A 21,761-nucleotide genomic window follows, 5' to 3' on the forward strand; every position below is an offset into this window, starting at 1 on the left:
GCATGGCCATGGCGAAGGCATGTATGAATAACAAAACAACTGATAAAAATAAAATTCACAATGCACTGATGTATGGGACATAAATATACATAATCACTACAAAGAATTGAACAAACTAATAGTGTTGGCAATTGGCAACGGAAAACTTAGCTAAATTTCTACCAGAGTACCTACCCATATGATATAGAAACACTTACTTAATAATCGACGTATCATTTGAAAAATAAAAGGGTTCTAGTACCTAATGACCCTTGTAACACACGACTACGTCTGGTTATACTCTTTTTTGTAAATTGATAATAATATAGACAGATACAATTTTACTATACCGGTCATTATTACAAACCCACTTTTTTTCGACCATGTCCGATCCAAATAAGATCATAATATAAGCCTCAACAGAGTGGAGGTTTGTATTAACAGATTTTGTTTTGACGAGAAGATGTCAGCCACTTGCTCAACCTATTAGGTCCATACTCTGACTCATACACAAATTGGAAACAATATGTGTACTTGCCAGACCCAGGATTCGAACCTGGGACCCACGACGCTATAGGCCGACGCTTAAGGCACGCGGCCTTCAAACTCACTTTATGTATTTACTTATAACATTATTGTCATAATCTACCAATGTGACCGAATGTGTAAACTTAAATATTGCCACATATACAAAACATGAATTTGAATGTATGTACATTGCAACTATTGCAAGAGATTATTGATAATTTTACACATTGGCATACTCTGCTAACATGCCCATTAGTATATAAAATCAGCAGTATATTATCATCTTAACACAGCCTTTATGGGGAATAGTTGTTATTCATTATTTCCATGTCCTGAATTCAAGCAAGTAAACAAAAACTTATTTTGACGAATCCATGGAAGACGAATCCCCGGAACAGGACCGAAAATGATAGTATTTTGGCCATCGAATTAAGTATTTGCAAATAATTTATAGATGAAATTTTCTTAAATTGATATTATCATACATCGGGAAACAGTTGAAACAAGCGATGTGAATTAACAATATCATAGAATTTAGTGGATGTTAAGAAGAGTAATATTTATACATGTATTATTATAAGCGGATTTCTACATTTTTAATATTTGACAGCAAGAAGTCGACGTCTCAGCTCATCTCACGGTATCTTGTACATCCGATCGGCGATCACTTCAGTTTGAAAAAGATAATACAACTCCGTGATCACGAACTTAAGGTTCAAGCGAAGGGTTAATGTAGTAATGGGTGAAGCCGGAAAGAAGTGTGTGCCCTCGGCGCATCAGTTGAAGAGACAAGAGCAAACGGAGCCGTGCATTAGTCAATTCGAGGAGATGCGACGTCTACTGGGACGGTGGGAATCGTATCATTAAATAAACATTACTCGCGGGCCGCGACGGATCACCTACAACGCAACACGGCGGTGCACTTGCGCCCGCCTGCACTCAACACAGGCGTTCAAAATCTTGGTCTCGTAGACCAATAATAGTAACCGCTGCTTAATGTGTCTTTAACCTATGAGATTTTTATTTGAAACATACCAACAATATCTATGATACTTTTTAATATGATAAGAGTGATACAGTTTAATACGCGATATTAAATTGTGAGAAACGCCATTGCAAAATACAACTAAGACCTACTTTAACTATTATGATACCTACACTAAATAGTATGCAGTCTCTCCGAAGTACACACGTTGCGAAACAGCTAGATACATTCCATGCCCCTCACATCCTGAAATGAGATCTAAGCCAGAATATTTAGCGCCCCCCTATATATCGCCAAGGTAAAGAAAGAATTCACGACATAATAGATGTCGTCACACCAGTTTTCTCAGATTTATAGAATTTCTCAAAAGATACGTAACTAAATTTTCCCGTCTAGGCAAAAAAAATACGAAAACTACACAATAATCAAAAAAAAAAATACTAATGCAACATTAATAGTAAGACGGAGAAAATAAATGTCAATATTTTATAAAGTTGCTTTTTATCTTCTATTAGTCTCACTTAGCTTGCCGACCCGCCACGTAAAATAAAATCCAATATATTATTGTAGGTACTTGATTCATACAAGTTCGTTATGATCAGGACTGGTTTTGCAAAATACTTATGAGGATATTGTCAAAAGCTGTTTTGTGATAACTTGCCTAATAATGATATTGTAAATTATTGTATAAAACAAATCTCCTTTGCAACAATGTCAGTGTTTATTTTAAGATAGCCAAATTATTATATGCCCAATCAGAACCCATTGTAATGCTAATTACAAAGATGTTTATATGTTTAGATGTTTTATTTCAAATAATCTATATTTCTTTTTATTAGTAGGTATATGCCTATTTAGGTTTGAGAATAATTGACAGCACCTGGTATACCAATAATAGTTACTGAAACGTGAAAACGCGACAAATTGCACGCAAGTTATGTTTATGTGCCAACTCATTATGCGAGGTGACTATTATATTGCATTTCCACGCAACATACAGTCACGCATCTTCCAAAAGTGCAAGAAAATCCATAATTAAAAGAAAGACATAACTCCATCGATTTGTTTTATTGATAAATGAATCTAAGTATATAGTAAAAGTTTTAATGCACCATGGAAATTAGCATAGTATTATGAGTAAATTCGGCTAAACTTACGAAAGTGAAGCTGAAAGATGCTTCTAATATTTATAAGTAAATTAGCTGTGTCTCACCAACAAAACTGCAAGTATTTTAACTTCACTAAAGAATGCGCCAATATAGATACCTACTATTAATTTCCTACAGCTTTAGATATACCATCACAAATCGTCCGGTGTTCAAATTTAGAATTAAGGTCATCACAGTAGAAAAAGTATTGAATGATGTCCAATGTTAGTTAGCCTGTAGCGCCCTCACTCAACGGACAATTTCTGGTGGATCTATACCAATTCAACCCCACTAAAAATGTTGACTAATCAATAATCGGTAATCACTATCAAGTGATGTAATATAAAAATGTTCATTAGACATCCAGTAATAGTAATTTTTCTTTCTAAGATGTGTTTATTGTTTTTTATTATGACAATGAAGCATATATGAGGATAAATAAATTATTAGCCCCTCAACATGGCATTCATCTCTATTGGCAATGCTTATGAATGCACACAAAAGAATACACTGATGGCAGTAAAGTTTTAAAAGAAGCTATGAACAATATTTACGCCCTTGGGCAAAGAAGATTTTATCTAACCGAGTAATTAATGAGTCATACTCAAAACGTATAATTATAACTTTCTTTCACCCGGATTTAGGTTAACTACTAAATACAGGTAAGTGTCCGGTTTATTTTACGATTTCATAAGGCAGGACCGACACACAGTGTTTATACATGTCGAACATTAGAATTTATACGATACCCAAAAAGTAGTAAAATAAAACTATGAACACATTACAACCAAATCACCAACTTCGACTATCATGAAAAAGCGATCAGAAAAAAGAATGGAAAAAGTTATTTTATTATTTTGTATTAATTCTACTAAATACCAAACAAATTATATCTCCACCAAGAACTAAACATATGATTGAAAACCACAGAAACCTATTTCTAACAAAAATACCTTAGAATAACTCGGATCGGAACACACATTTAGCTATGCAGAGGGTGTGCTCTAACCATTATGCTACCGGCCTAGTAATCCTTTTTGCGAATATGTTTTCTTAATACCAACAACAACAAACTGAGAATGTTCTCAAATTCCTTAAAAAGATTGCTACCACCTTTATATTGAATAAGTAAGTATTTATCACTCAATTTGATTCATATGAGGTGTTTCAAGTTACTAATTTTCCTTTGACACCGTTTTTATATTTGCGAATAATTTTATTTTTGTGAATGAGGAGGAATCTGTGGATTTATGTATTTCAACGAAATGCTTTGGATTTCCAAAATTTTCTATATATTATATACAATTTCGCATAAACATTAAAACTTCAACTTTCTACCTAAATACGTTAGGTACCTAATATTATTTATGTTTTTCGACAAATAAAAATGTCTTATTTTGTAACATTGCAAATGCTGCTATAAATAAATCGACACACTGGCAGTAAAATGATAAATTGTATAGGTACTTAGTTCTTACATAATTTCGACGAGTTTCGCGACCACAGTATGCCACCGCACCGGTTAGAAGTGCATACAAATTTGATAAGGTGAGTAAACAAGAGATTTCACATTTACACTTGAATTCTGAACACCTTGAATTGCGTTTGCATTAATATACAACCAACACGCTCCATTGAAAAGCTGTCGCAGTTCATTATCGCAGAGGCACGAGAGCAAACAAATGCGTCGACAGAGGAAAATGAATTACGGTTCACCTTTTAACCAAATGTTAATATAAATATGACTACATTATTTTGCAACAGCACTTATCTTCATTATAATATCTGATACTATTTTTAAATAAGTAACAATTTACTCACCAGTAAACACCAAATACATGCGTAGATTGAGTTATAAATAAATAAGTACATTCAATTGGTACCTAGTAAGACTGATTACACTCTTATATGATAAAGTTACATTTTCGACATATAAAATCATTTTTAAATATTATATACATCGTAATATAAACGACGCCCTCGATAGCTGAGCGGTAATCTGTCGGTTATAATGTCGTGGGTTCTGGGTTCAAATCATGAGTTTGGCAAAATTCAAATGTTATTTTTCAACGTGTGTTTGGAGTTGGGCATAATAATATGTTGAGCAAGTGGCTTACATCAATTTCTCATAAAAACGAAAAATTGTTAATACAACCTCCACTCTGAAAAGGCCTATATATTATGATCCTCTCAGGATCGAAAATGGTGATGTAGTATTGCAATGTAAATTGTACATATTACATTGATTATCTATAAAAATACAATGCGAAAACGATCACTCATCATAATGATATACACAGGCAGCAAAAGCACAATTTAAATTTTTAAATTAGACTTGGTAGTATGTTTTATGGTAAATACAATGCCCTTCATAATAATTAAATATTATATTATCTTATAAGTAGGTACTGCAAAAACATCGGACATTTATCAACGGACCCTTTCATAATATATTGCACTTATGTCCGATTATTCGACAAAATAAACAACGCAAATCAGCGTTACAATGCGTCGACTCTGGACTAATCAAGTTGTATTATAAAAAGCTCGTAGCAAAAGCTCTCTTAGCTTTTGCAATAAAATAAAGACTGCTTATAACATCGACCACAAGTGCATCTGCAGTGAATCCGGAATTTTAATACACGTGTCTGCTATTCGAATAACTACTAATACGAAACACATACCAGATATTTGCATACACACCCGTAATCATTGTAAAAGAGTTAATGACTTATATGAATATAATATAGATTAACTATGTATAGTAACTTCCGTTATAATATACGTGTCTCGTTCACATTGTAATCTTCATCAAGTATGAGTACAGCTATATAAGTATGTTTTGTAATGTTATAATATTATTATGAGTGTAACATTACAAAAAACTAAAACATAAGTAGCTACTACATAAACTACTTAAATTAAATGGAAACAATAATTATTATTGTCGATATCGTGTGGTGGGGGTAAAAAAGGACTCCTGCAATGTGGAAAAGAAATAGTTAATATTTATAGTTGTGATAGGTACATCTAGGACGCTTAGTTGATAATCAATTTCACCGTGAGTAGTTATGGTTGGGCTAATTATAACTCTAAACCGGGAAGGAACGGGATATATGGCAAAGAAACAAATTTAACCACCAAAAATTGTTATAAAGTACCTATATACAAAAGAAGATCGTTAAAGTGCCCACCACCACCCGTCATATATGCACAGCCGTGGATATGCACGGCCGCTTTCTATGACGCTTTAAACGTGTCTGAAAGAAGTGATTATAAGTGCTCATTCCGTCCCGAGACGGAGCCGCACGGGACTGATGCTGCAACCATGCACCGTAGTGCTTAAGGCGATGTCTTTGGCCTAAATAACACATATAATGTGACTTTTACGCCATCTTTTTATATTTAAAGGCATCTACCATGAATTTCTAAAAATCTGTTACTAAAAACTTTGGTCAATTCTAACCAGATGGCAGTAAGTTACCATAATAAGTTGCAAGTATTATTAAATTGCCAGATGAAAAAAATCGCTAGACAAAAATTCATTTACATATTATAAGAATATAATAATATATTCTACTATAATATTATTATATATATATATACCTATTCAAATAATTATATTTTTTTAAATAAGTACAATATTTTATTATATCGTATTGACATTTTTATGATTTAAAAGAAAAGTTTGAAATCAATTTATACTTGCCAACTTCTTTTTTCATTTTGAATAGAAATTTAGAATACAAAAGGCCAATATAGGGCCAAAGGAATGAAAATATGGAAGAGAAGTATTAGTCTATTGACAAATTTTTTATTTTTATTTTATAAAGTAAAATATACTATATACACATACCAGGTCACACTGCAGATGAATATTACCTACTCTATAAACTTAGGGAAGGTAAAGAAAACAACTTGTTCATAGGAGTGGTCAATTTTAATAGAACATTACACAATAAAAATAATACAAAAACATTATAAATAGGATAATTAAATATATTTACACTTAAAATTAGTTAAAATTATGAAATAAAACCCTAAATATGTACTTTAAAATTGCTTTGAGCTGCATCCTATACTGTGTGATACAGCTCAAAGCAAAATTTTGTGCACACGTATATATTGCATTTTATGCAAATATACCTGGTGCGGGACTTGCATCCAGGGTATCTGCACACGGATGCTGAATGGTGGCCAACGCTGTCCAAACATATCTCAGCGATCGGTTGGGGGACAACCGTTCTCCTGCGAGCTGGTGGCTCTGTGTCTACCTGCGATGTCGACATGTTTCTTGGCCGACCTCGTGCTGGCAGTGTTAAAATGTTGGCTACCCGATCTTCATACTGAATAATAGCTTTCGCTAATCTGATTCAGTACGACAACAGTCCCATAATATCCTTTCGGGGTACATTTTCTAGTTTACAATTCCGCATATACATTAGCCAACAGTTTACCACCGCCAAGTCCACAAAGTGGTTAAAAACCCTCACAGGCCATTTGCATGTCTTCATCGCAGTCCTGTAATAAGCAATTATCCTATCGCAAAGATCAATGCCACCCATCGACATATTGTAGTGCTTTACAATGGCCGGCTGAGTGGCACTGATCTTCCTCTTTACTTCCTTCGACCATCGCATGCAGGTACCAACAGGAGTACTGCCGACCGCAGTGGAAAATAATAACACGGATTTATTTTCTTTCCACTTGACTACACAGACTTTGTCATCCTACCGAACCTTCTCATCCCAATCTCCCCTCTGCATTGCCTTATCGTTTTTTTAATTTCTTAATCACATCGCCGATTCTATTACTTCTGACAGTTCCAGTTAAGAACATTTTGTCGTGAAGTAACGAATCGGCGAGCTTCAAACTAGTGAAAAAACGATCAGTATAGACAATGCAGGAGGATTGGGGAGAGTCCGGCAGAGTAACTTGACCACACTTGCGCCCAGACCGAACTGCTTCATATCTCCATCTGATACCGTTCCCTTCCCTACATATATGTGAAAATCTATCACTAATCCATCTCTGGCCGCGAGAACAAAATTTTTAAGGCCTACAGGATTTGGCTTGTTAAGCACAAATTGCCTGTGTCTACAGCGGCCAGTGAACGGCATCATTTGCTCATCGATGGAGTTATGAGCAGGTCTGGGCAAAGTATAGCATTTTTTTAGAACCTCACTTAAAAAGGGACTAATCTTCCAAAGTTTATCTGAGCAGCCCGTGCGGTCAGCAGTGTTATCTGCAAAATGAAAGTGATTCCGCAGTTCGAAGTACCCGTCTCTGGGCATTGCTTGATTAATGATTGGAATGCTTAGATCATAACACCAGTACATTCGAGTCTGCGGAAACCTTAATGTACCCATCATAATTTTGATGCCGGTGAATACGAATTTCGAATTCGTATTCACCGACCACAAGTCCCTTTTTTGTGCTGAATATAAATTTGTCTGCTCAGCTATTTTTTCGAAGAGAGTGAGGTTGAAGTATTCGAAAAAGGAGCTGAGGACATTGTCAGCAACATGCCCTCTCACCAACAAATCTTCCTCCAATTCCGGACCAGCATTCGGCATACTGAAACAATAGGAAAAAAATATTATTACATAATCCATATTTCTTCATTAATTCAAGTATTTAGCAGTAAAAATACAAATAATGATGGGCAATAATATGTCAACTCCTCATTCGAGACAATCGCTACATCATGTGTACAAGATGTTATGAATTCTTGTTTTTATGCCAAAGCATGTAATGAAAATGAATCTAGTGTATGACCGGATGGTATATAAAACCAATAAATATATTATTAAGAAAATTGTGAACCTACCATTTTGTGAGCCAGAGAAGAACCCTGGATTGTGATGTCGAAGGTTGTAAATGTCGTTGCTGTTGTCGGACTTGTAACCGTCGCCGACTTCGCAGTCTGTCGTCCAATATTTCGTCGAGTTCATCAGTATTAAAAGATTTATCTATATGTAAACAAAAAAACATAACCTAATTACATTCATATACTCGTGTCAAACTTATCAGTTTATCACTGTAGATAACGTTTTCGTGTTTGAAAGCACATAAAATATTTGATTATAATCAATCATTGATTACATTGTATAAGCATTGTGAATAATTATAATGATGATTATGAGATACATTTTCGAGACAAGTTTCAGTAATTTTGAATGAAATTAAAATTTTATTTTATTAAATTCGGTTCTACAACCATATTATGCGAATGAAAGAAATTCACTATCTATTAGATAATTTACAAAACGTACAAGATGGGCTCGATGACATTTGTCATAAACATAACCTCAAACTAACGTAAAGTATTTATAATTCTACGAAAACGATGAGTCTACGCCTAAAATAATATATATTGATGATAAATGCATGATGGTGATTGAAAATACAGTATGTGTAACTCTTTTCAATAATTTTTGAATGTTTGTTTGACAATCAAAACTGCGTGACATAGTTTGTCATTTTGATGTACGATAATAACATTATTTATTATACACTGAAAAGTTTACTTACTTGACAAAAATGTTACTGATGAGTCGATTCCTTCCTGTTTTCAAACAATATACCTAATAATGGCCAAATAAAGAAGAATTGTCATAAACCCGATATTCGATCTTCGATCGAGAGCACGAATGCTACCATATGTTAAAATGCGAGATTTGTTTATTTTGTTGATTATTTTTATCATAAATAATGATAAAAAACAGTTGCAATTTAAGCAAATACTAATTGCAAATAATTCGCAGTTTCAAATTTTGAATATAGGCAGGTTTCTACGTAAATTAAGTTAATATTGTAATTTCAATTATTAAGTTATTTTTATTCATATGGCAATTTCGCCTCAAACTGATAAACTGATTTTTGTCAAAATGCAGAGAAATGTTATTTTGTCTTGTCTATGTGTGAGTTTCATTTTCAACGTCATGTTATGGTATGTGTGTTTTGTATGGAGATATTTTGTTTCCAAATAATTCCACAACGGCAGCACCATACAGCCAAGCGTCGGCTAAGTGTTGTCAACATGTTGCCAATTTGAGCAATTATTATGGTTTCGATTTCTATCGATTCGTTAATATACAAAAATACAAGATTAAATTTAAATAACTGCCGTAAAAATTAATAAATAATATTTTTAATAGAAACGCTAAGCGTTATTCGCGATAAATTGCGTCTAAGCCGAGATTTTTCGATTTTAACTGCGTGCTTTCTAACCTCTAAATCGATGTTTTTTAAATTTGAAAAAAAAGATATAAGGATATAATAAATTCCAATTTTCGCTTAGCGTTTCCCTGGGTAATAGATTTACGTAGATTTTTATCGTAATTTTGATAATAAATCTTATGTCATTCATTCTTACCACCCGATAGAAATGTACCAAATTTGACACGTATTTTTGGTATATAGAACTCCATGATACTTCTTAATTTTTTATTTTATTTTTCTCATTACTTTTGAATATATATTTACCGATTAATAAACTTTTATAGCTATTTTTCGATAACAACTTTACCTAGAGACATCACCTTAAAGAAGAAAGTTAAGAAAGATTTTTTTTGTTTTTTGGACTGGCTCTGCTGTCCGCTGACGTTAAGCGCTTTGTGTACCCGCATACTGCCACGAATTGAAATGGATGAGTCTACAGAAGAGTCGGGACTATCCCGCTCCCCATACGACGCTGCAAATTTCTCGAATGCCGCAAAGTTGGCCTCGGTTGCTATCAGATTTCCATGACCAATTGGGCCCGTGTGAGGACGGACCCTTCTGCAGCATAAATTTAAATTACTTTATTTATTTATTGTACCAATCCGTACTTCTCGCTGGAATGAACTTTTTTCGCACCCTTCCCCGCTGTCTCGTCACATAATATACGCTACTACGGTCAATCATGACAACTTATTATTGATAATCATTCATAAGCGGAACGGTCGGGACAAAATGCCAAACTGGCCGGGACGCCGGAACCAATGTGTGAAACCGGGACGTATGGTAAGCCTAGTTATGGTACAAGTGGCTTTATTGGTAAAGCGCATTGGCTGGAATCCGGTGGATGCGACTTCGCGACCCGATCGATACAATTGTTTTTCTAATAATGTAGTTACCTATGTTTCTGAGGTGTTCCAAATCAGTTACGAGCTAAAATTTATAAAGCGTGTAGGAACTTTTAATGAGAAAATCAGATTGGTTTTTCTAATACTGCTTCTATTTATATTGCTTTGTTTTTTCATAACATGTTGTGAACACGTCTTGAATTTGTAATTTGAAAAATTCACTATAGGCAATATGTAAATAAATATATTTGAATTTTAATAAAATTGGTAGGTACCTTATACTTACTTAATTTTTGTGTTTGCACCCACGTTGATAACATGGCCATCTCTGTAGGTACAAATACGAAGCCGTAGATGTTGTTTTGTTTTTTTTTCAATAAATTTGATACAGTGCAAGGATCCAATGGTTAGTATTCCTCGTAAACAAGTTTTAATAATATTAATAAAATTAATTATAATAAAAAGTTATCTTTGAAAATAATTATTACACCATAACTAAATGGGAAAATAAAATAATGTAGGTAATTAGAAGTACCTATATGTGATAGATAATAATATATAAAACATGAGTAACATGACTAACCGACCAAATAATATATTACGGCACAGCAAGTACCTAGGTATTCAATAAACGAGTATAATAGTTATTGATTTGTATAAACTTTAACATTAAGCATTAGTGCATTTCATGTTGCGCAGCCAGACTTAATTTATGCTGAGGTCGTGTTTCGAGAAGAACAAAAATCGACTGAAGCTATTTGAATTCGTTTCTGCCGAGTTGCCATGATGCGTGTAATCCAGGAAACCAACGACAAAACAAAGAGACACGACATGTGGCAGGTGATAAATATAAATAAATAGACTTTTTTCACTTGTGTGTAATTTATGAGCGTAAATAGCGCTACGATACCCCTAGGGTCATCAAATCGAAATAAATAGTACCAATACGTGGCATCGGTATTGTACCAGAGAAAAATATAGATATTGAGACATTTTAAATATGACGGTACTGTGATGATGGCAAATGTTTATAACTGCTGTTTGCACAAATTTACAGGAGAACAAAAACAAAGTTTTGAAATCTTTCTGACAACAGTTGTTAGTTTATAACACATTTTGAAGTATTTTATATCAAAATAAGCGGAAGAAATTAGCATCCCAATCCAACACAAACGTCAATTTTTTTCAATCTTTCAATCAATCAATTTTTTTCAATCTTATAAAAAGATTGAAATTTATTTTATTTATCTTGCATTTTAAGCAGATATATCTTTTTGTCATAGGTATCAACTTTTTTCACATTTGGTCAGATACAGTCTTTCTTTCTTTATTTTCTTTGTCAATCTATTAAATTTACTTTGTGACTAATAAAGTTGCAGCTTTAATATTTTCCCACATTTTGGAACATATTATCGAAGAAAACTAAAAAAGTGATAAAACTGCAGTTATAATGGTCTGCCATCACAGTACCGAGAAGGACTTATTACTAAAAATGCAGTAGGTATTTTCTATTAAATAATAAATTTATATACTCATGTGGCATGGCTATTTGACAGAATTTGGGGTTGAAACATTAATTAGGCACAATTTTTTTTAAATAGCATTAGTCGACAGAGCAGATTCATAAGATAGAAATGCGAAAACTAATCGCCACAGGCCATAGGCCAATACTACGGTCGCGCCATAAAACGCAATAAATACAAAGCCTACCGAGCGTCATCAATATCGAATGCGCGTATCGCTTACGTGACAAAATTTAATGAATACGAGGTATGACATAGTCGTAAATATTGAAAATAAAATAATTCTTCAATGCGTGTTTAATTGTGTCTCATATTTCTCCACACTCGAGAAATGTACCTACGTTCTTTCAGTCAAACCCAGATTGTAACCCACTTTCCTTATTTTTGTGTTCATTTATCTAATATCAACCCATTTTCGGCAGTTAAATATTTTAAAAACAATGTATTACCAAGTGTTCACACTGCGGGGGTTGGATGTTTTTGACACATCAACTCAAAACGACTGTGAAATTATGATCTTCTAAACCTAAACGGTGTAGGTATTTACTGTATAATATTATCTATAATATTTATTTTAATGGCGAACAACGAACGATGTTATCAAAAAAGTATCAACTCTTGAAAGAAACACTTTTCTGACGTCTCTAGCCAAGATACCCCGTTCTGTGGACTACGCGACGTGCATAGAGAGAAGATGTTTTTTATGAATCGTGGATCATTTGTTATCATTAAAATTGGACGTGAAAGTTATAGAGTGAGAGGAGGCAGAAACGTTGCAGAGTTTTCCGCTAAATTAAAACAAACACTTTATGAAATAAACTTAGATATACTTAAATAGACGTAAGAAAATATTTATATTGTCAAAAATCAGTTCAATGTCAAGGGTTCATTATTATTTGCGACGACATTCCATACGCAGTTCGGCTTTGTTTGCACAGTCGCAAATAATCAGCAAAAATAAAACAGTTTTCTTCGTATTTTTCACACCGAAATAAAGGAAACAAATCTAATTGCAATCAACTGCGTTTGTACACAAAATATAATCTTGTGAGTTGAAGAAATTGATGTCATGCTATTTAAAAGAACCAGCAAGACACGAACATTACAAAACTTCCGTATCTTACTGCAACAGATACTTATGCCGAAGAAATGGAATTAATATTTCATTTTGGCAATCAATACATGGTCGATATAATCAAATTTTAATTATCTCGTAAGATACGATTTTTTAGGTTTATTGGAAAGGTTGATAATTAATTTTTAATGTTCAATGATTACTTAATCAAGGTCTATATTTATTTTTAATCAATTTATCATGTGTCGGTGTAATAGTTTTTCAATCACAAACATGCCCGTAACCGAAAAAGTATGTTCATTACATTAGAAAGATTTAGATCAATGGAATGTTTTTTTTTTTTAATTATTTTTAAAACAATCACACGTTGTTTGTAGCATAAATAGAAATTTAATATATACATATATTATTGTACAGTACAGGAATCTTGATTTTAAAATACTAATATTGAAATATTGATTTTCAGGGCCTACAGTCGATTTTAACGTCTATTGAGGATCGACTGCGAGATCTCGATGGGATTATGACGAGAACGAGAGGCGGAATCGATGCACAGCTTTACCAAACTAATAGAAAAATAGAAGACCTCGAAACGAAATTAGGTAAGATATTTCCTAATTAATATCAGCAAACGTCAATGGTTTCTGACATCGTGCATTTACCGGTGGTGATGATTAGATATTACTATTATACTTGAATCTTGTGTGTGTTTGAACCCAGATTTAACCATTTTGGAGTAATGTCACGTGTAATTATTTAAACATACATAATTTTAGTATGGAGCTTTCAAATTGTAATACTTTTCGTATGTCATAATATTATGTAGCTTGTATTCGCCAATAGCAATATTTATGATATCATTATTATGAATTGTTAAGTACTTAAATTTCATACGTAGTCAAATCGATAAGTTTAGGGTCCAAAAGCGTGTAATTCGAATTGTTTACCTCTCCCAAATTATAGGCAGTATTCGCCACTGATATTTACAATGTATAAAATTCATGGAAACATAAAGTGCAAAACGACTGCAAATATTTGAGCATCATAAATAATATTTGAATTGACAAAGATTTTCATAACTCAACTGCGTTACATCATTTTCGTATAACTTTTGAGATAAACGGTATAATATACACTATATTATGTACGCAGCTTTCGGGTGCCGAGATTTTTATGCGTTGTTTGCATATTTATAACGTTGTTTGCTACCATCTTAATTAAAAACCGGTGATAAGATAAAAAAAAAGATAAAATTGCTCATATTTTATGTGGTGTACTTTCGCAGAGTTCTACTTTTTTAATTTACAAAAAAACGATTTATCCAGTTAATTAATATTCTGCATCACGATTACTTCCGCGTAGTGAAAATACAATCAAGCCATGCATAATTGAATAATAGTAATTATTATTTTTAAACATAAGTACTTACATCGTTTTAAATCAGATTGATAAATTGATAGGCCGTAAAAAATGAATATCACAAAAATTCTTAATGATTTTTTTTTATAAATAATAAAAAAACTGGAAACAAAAGCTTTGTAATATTTTGGTATTTAAATTACAAGTAAAATACACTATCAGCATTGATAATTTGATGGCACCGAGTGTAGTGCGAAAACATATTCTTGGCAACGTGTTAAAACTGTGAACTAACATGCTCCGCCCATTTTTAACCGCACTTCCATTATAAACTAACAAGCTACTCCCATTTAGTAAACAACAGCACTTAGAAGCGTAGCCAAGATGTTTTCGCACAGTAGATATGAATTTTGATAGAAACTTATTCATTGTAAGAAGGTGACATTTTTATATTCAAAAAAAAATTAAGTCCTTTCTATCTCTCCATCACTAGCCACATCTCCAAATAACGAACGTAAGGCGCCCTTCAAGGCTGTGCAGAGTGTCCCAGGAACCTCCGCTGGACTTAGTTAACGTGCACTAAAGTGTGCACGATTCCTATTATGATTTAATAAAATGTATGGTCAAGATTTGATGAGCAGATACTAATTCACTCGCCGTAAAACGCCGCAAACTATTTAAAACATGTGAACTTTTTCTTCGTAGAAATCTTGTTTCCAGATCTAACCGATGGTGAAAATAACTCAATAACCAGATTTACTCCATACAATTGAAATTCTCTGTCTTAACACGGAGATGGTGGTTTTTCTCTAAGCTGTTAGAATTCAGAATTTAATAACCAGTATTTCATAATAAAATTTAAAAACAAAAGCCTTCGACACACACAACGTGTGTGACAATCTGTATGCCAAGTGACTTCTCGCTTTCGCAGTGAAAAATTTCACATTCAAAAATGCTGAACGGAATGCAAAATTAAAATTGAAATGAAGCGGCACACAAAGGGTGAGCGGGAGAGGAAATGAAAGGAGAGCGGGTAATTGATTTTTGCAAATATACCGCCACCACTCTGTTGTCTTGTAAAATTATCTGGCTGCCGAAATTCCTCGCACAGAGACTATTCAACCCTTTCAGTTGACAATAAAATTACTTTCCCCCACATTATTGACGAAGCAATAAAAAAGTAAATTGAAGAATATAAGTAGGTTTATTCAAATGATATAAGTATCTAATCATGGTTCATATCGCAATATGGTTACAGGTCCAAATTTAGGAATGGGCTTTAGATTCTACAGCTCAAGGGCTCCCATTTTTTTAATATCTTGCTGCAAGCTGTCCAAGAATTTAAATATAGCATACAAATCACCAATAAATAGAGATAAGCAGGTTTGTCGAATATGATACAAACAAAAGAGGAACATTCTCGGGTGCAACCCATTTCTAAATACATGCTGTGACTTCATATCTGTTCATTCCATAAGATTAAGTGTCGTAAAACTATTGGTGAAAGATCACTTTTATGTGGTTACTTTCTAAAAACAATTTGAAAAATTAAGATGGCTACATATTATAGTGATATATTTTAAAGTAATTCAGTCCTATTTAAGCATTATAGTTATGATTTTTGTCCAAATAAAGATTATAAAATCAAATTAAAAGAAGACTATTCACATATAATAACTTACTGCTTAGGTTGCGCGTACTTGTAGCACGAAAAATCTTAATCCGGCCCTGTGTAATCGTAATCATAAGCTTAGTTGCAATTATTCAATCATTATTTTAAAACAATCTTGATTTTAATAATGACCGTTTGATCAGATTTATTCCGCTTAATTACTAAATTAGTCGCATGTACGCCGCCATACAACCCTGTAGCCTTTTATCAATTTTGTTTTATCGCCTGTTTTTTAGCATATAGTTAATTCAAAATTGCTAAATAAAATGTCGTTCATTTTCCGACACCATTTTGATATTGAAATGCACTTACGTATTTTTTTCTTGGTTTTTCAATTTTGATTACCTACTTTACCCTGAAATCCTTTGAATTTTCTATATACCTACTAAAATCTTGATTAAAATAAAAATCAAAGAAAAATTAAAGTAATCGGTTAGTATATGTACTTATAAAAAAAATATTGAAATAATATGTAAGATTATAATAATGCTCTGCTTACCTTTACTAAATTAGCAATCAAGAAACACACTGCAACAGAATCCGAGATTAAAGATTATGCCCGGGATTGCAATCCATGCACCACAGCAGTAAACCATTACACTGTATTTTTTAATATATTGTAATGTAATGATTAAAATATAATTAATACAAACCAATCAACATCGCAAGTGATAAATTGTCTACTACTGGCATCTTAGAAGTATGTAGTTAATTTACCACAGTTTTAGTACATCCTAAATTTCAGTTGTACAATACAGTGAATATTTGATTTAGTGGATCGAAATACTATACCTAGACTGCGCAGGAAACTTAAGATTGTACTTGGACGTAATATAAAATTAGGGCATAGTGAAGAATGCATGCACCTAACAGTTAAATCTCGAATTATTTAAGATAGATACACGCTGGCCACAATCCTGCTGGGAAACAAATGAATGCAGTACCTAGTATTTTTATCTCCGACCTATAATTAATGTCTTTTCGGCTATCCACCAAGATTTCAAACGTATTCTATGTTACACATAAATCATCCACCGCTCCAGAGACAATGAAATATTATTACGAGACTATTATAGAGAATGACGATTATACTATTTGACTGCATCTTAAAATATATGGAAAACTACACTTGCATACAAATACAGGATATTTACAAACGTATACTGAAATAAAACCATCCAAAGGCATTGGTTAATCGTATCTATTACACGTTGCACCATAGCATTTTAGTACAATTATCATTTATCTTAGTAATTGTACTGAAAGGGTTTTAAAGTATACAAAGAAAATATTCGGTTGGTAACTAGCGGCGACTTCAAAGAGTCAAGAAAAACACTTAACATACAAAGTTAAACCAATAGTACTAAGAATGATAAGTAATTTGCGAATTAAAACCGTATTATTTTACAACCATATTTATTACGCACGCTTCAAATATTTCTCGGTATAATTTTGGTAACTATTTAAGATACATGCCTTTGTCATATATATAAGTAGGCAATATGCTGAATCTAAAAATATTCGCTATATTACGTGGATTACAGAAGGCGTTGCCTGAAATTAAATTAAATTAAAATGTGATGTCATAACTCATTGAGGTACTACACATATATTTAACTATTACCAATATGGGCAAAAATGATTAAAAAAAACAATTACTTTCCTAACATACATTTACTTTTACCCATAGTAGATATGCATATGTTGGATAAATATTACATGTTTGACATAATTAATATTATAGCTGTTCAGTTAAAATTACAAAGATAACAATTAGTCAACAAATTCGGAAATTATCAGTAGATTTGAAGCTGTTAAAAATTGATTTAAAATACTTCATAACTGAAGGAGAAATCGCAGAGATTCAGCGCATACGTGGTACGTCATCATATTTTATAAAATTAGTTTATTATTTTCGTGGTATAAAATAATGCTTTACACTTGGTGAGCTTTGGCAAGTATGAGTAGGTACCGAAATTTATGCCTGAGAGTGTTTATGTATTGTTATGATTACTGTGGGGGTATAAACGTAGCTATGTAATGTCGAAATGGGATAGTTCGTACAATTTCATGTGATAATTTAGTAGACGAGAAGTGAATTTTTAGTGCGGAAAAGCACGAAGTGATAAAATCATTTTCTAAACAAATAAGTTTCGCGTTGAGCTTAAATTTACGTATACCTATATGTTATGTAACCCATTTCACAACACTAAATAAAAATAATAATTTTGATGGCCAACAAAAATACTTGAAACAAAATTAAGAAGTTCTCATGTAAAGCTGATATTTTCGACAAACGTAATTTTAACCGAAAAACACAGATATTTCTGTCTCATTTCATTGTATTTTATCTTAATTTATATTTATTGCATTTTTGACATTCATTTTATAGAAATTCATAGTCCTATATGTCAAAGTTAACAATCAAAGTTAAAATAAATCTGTCGGGCCAGGAAAATAAAAGGGGTGTTAAGTGCCTTGTCATCGCGAAGGAGGATCACCAGTCAAACAATACTGTGGGATAAGTTTCACAGGAGTACCTAGGCGTACAATAATCAGTTTCAAATAGTTGTTACAAGTGACTAGCAACTTTGCTTGTGAGAACCATTAATTAATTGTATCAAGGATAATTATATGCTGGTTTCTTTTCATAACTTTTTGATTTTTTTTTTAATGTTAATCAACATTTTTATTTATATATTTGAAACAGTTATACTCGTAAATAGTACCTAAAAAAATTAGTTAGAAATGCTGGGTACATATAAAAATAATGAGGAACCTATACAACGAAGATGGCACATGACGAGGTAAATATAACCACGGACTATACGAGTGCGATTTCCCTATCGTCTTACACGTGAAGGTGGGTCGACACCTTGGACAAGCCATGTCTCAAGGATGGAAGACACCCAATCACCCAAGAGGGTCCTCGACAATAGACCGAAAGGTAAAAGGAGAGTCGAGGGATCTAGACTGAGGTAGTTGGCTTTTGAGGGAAGATACCAGGGAACTCAGAAATTTTCTTTTCTGTGGAAGATACGGTATCCCTGGGACCAAGACAGCGGAGGAAGCTTGCGGCAGAAAGACGGGTGTTGATACATTTAGTTGAGGCGGCCAAAACCCACATTGGGATACAGTACCGATGGTGACAATTATCTAAAACAATATATCGCATGTTGACTACAATATCGACATGAACAAATCATATAAATTAAATCGCACTTGTAATAATGTATAAAGACAACTAAACTATATCGTAGTGTACAACGGAAATCACACTCGAGTAATTTTACCGATAGGTTGCTTACCTACTTCTAACGAAATTTACTTTTAATGACTTCAGTAGTTTTGAACCATTAGTTTTGAATAAAATGATTTACGATAGTGAAGGCTATGAACGAAATGCAACGTGCACATTGGTGCAAGATATTTCGGCTGCAGGAAATGCGACATGATAGTTTTGGCAGTAGTTCAATCGGGATGGACAAGCGTGCCCTATATCCAAGAGACGGACCCTCCCACGTCTCTAGACGGACATATTATCAAAACTGCACTATTGCAATGAGTCCATCGCGCATTTAACTATTCAAAACAAAACAGTTCAAACGGTGCATTTTGGTCACGGCTGTGAAAGTACAATCAATGGTGTGTATTAAATTAATAGATCAACAGTGAACACCAGTGAACGAAAGTTGTAATATAAAAATTTTAATCGAAATCTAAAAATACCTATAGTGTGATCAATAGATAGGTTCCAATGTACATTATATTAAGTAGATTTTTTTTAGTGTAGGTAGTAAAATTGGTAGCCTTGCCAAAATTAATATTTTGCAAGGCAGGTTTTTCATAGCCGCCATTGATTGATTGAGCCGCCGAGCTTAGTAATATGGATGACATACATGTTTGACATATATGTAATTGTTCATCTAAATATTCTCCAACTACCTTTGCAATGCATGTGTTTAGACTCAATAAACATGAATAATTACGATTCAATGCCATACTCATTTGATCATTTATCGTTTACACTTACCGGATAGATTATCTCGCATATTAATTTTTATATATTTTGTTAAATAATTAACGCCGTGAAACCTATATCGCCGTGTTAGCAGGAACCGCGTAAGGCACTGAACTTTCATCCGCCTTCATTCTTGATGACGTCACAATATAATAATATTATTTTCTCAAAGCCTGGGTGTTTGATTGTTTCACTTCTACTACTGCATTGCTGTTTCGTTATACTACTGTCATTTCGTATTGCAGTGTTAAAAAATATATAAGTATAAAATACATTGGTAAATAAATATACACAAGTTCGATACAATTTGGTAGATCGTTAAATTAAGTGCACGGAACCGCGAAAGGATATAAATAAAGCTAAAATGCTACTGACTAAAGCTGTCATCGGACTGCAGTTATTGATATTTTGAATGCAACCCATAGAAACAATGTTGCAAGTTGCAAGTCATCTTAACAAGAGTGTGAAACCACGAAGATATACGACTCCAGATAAACCGCAAAATTTTGACTTTAAAAGCCAGAGGCTGCTTAATCGTTCAACTGGGCTATTTCCTTCCTTAACGATGCATAAGGAATACATAAATTAATATCAGATACCAAAGTGTTACAAGAAGAAATACTAAACACATTACTAGAATAAATGACCGCGCACGTTAAAATCTTCAAGAATCGTCGTATTTCTTCGCCGTTGATTTATGGAAATATATTTTAAGCCGAGAAAACTGGTGGGCCTAAAAGAAAACATGTCTGTTAACCATCTACTTCATAATAGGGTACACAATTTAAGACAGACAGGTCAGCTGAGTCTAAACATTGATATTAAATTTCAAATATTACTGACATTATATACATGACGTTGTAGATAGTTGTTTGTAGATTACTGTGAGTTTTCATATTTTCAGAATTCATTAAGTGGGAAAATTTCCTAGAGATACTAGAGCTGGCTATATGATTTACTTTATAAGTTCTTCATAAGCAAGTTAGTTGTAAATAAAACCGGAACATACCATATTAGTCATTGATAATAGTAATAGGTAAGTAAAGTCTAAAATACGATAAAATTATAATACTGTGCAAGTATAGTTTGAATGCATGAAACATTTGTTGAGATGGAGTCTGTGTAATTTTAATGGTGTTAATAAATAACAGGAAATAAATAGTAAATGTCACTGGTTTGATATCTAAGAATATAAGCATAATAAATCACCGGACATTATAATAATAATTATTATTGTACAATAAAACAACAAATTGACGCTGTATTATATTATTACATAAATACATACATATGTACTGAGAAATAAATAATTGGCAGCCTAATATAATTAATTGTCATTGTCCTAGTTTATTATACAATAAATGATTTTAAACAAAGTTGCTGTAACGTCGTTTATATTGCA

The 21,761-nt window shown here is 32.9% G+C and overlaps 2 protein-coding genes across 2 annotated transcripts in view; one reads left to right on the top strand and one right to left on the bottom strand.

Annotated features, from left to right (window-relative positions):
- LOC147067914 (uncharacterized) overlaps positions 1-21,761 on the bottom strand; it is a 133,666-nt gene that overhangs the window by 62,011 nt on the left and 49,894 nt on the right. The window lies entirely within an intron of this gene.
- Positions 1-21,761, top strand: part of LOC147067915 (uncharacterized) — a 77,428-nt gene that overhangs the window by 11,147 nt on the left and 44,520 nt on the right. The window contains exon 2 of the mRNA XM_085952849.1: positions 13,774-13,909. Coding sequence (XP_085808975.1) covers positions 13,774-13,909 — 136 coding nt within the window. The remainder of the gene's footprint in view (positions 1-13,773; positions 13,910-21,761) is intronic.

The sequence above is a fragment of the Rhyacophila brunnea genome, unplaced genomic scaffold, assembly GCF_057557595.1.
Source record: "Rhyacophila brunnea isolate RB1 unplaced genomic scaffold, BYU_Rbru_1.0 scaffold_3, whole genome shotgun sequence".
In the NCBI taxonomy this organism is placed as follows: domain Eukaryota; kingdom Metazoa; phylum Arthropoda; class Insecta; order Trichoptera; family Rhyacophilidae; genus Rhyacophila; species Rhyacophila brunnea.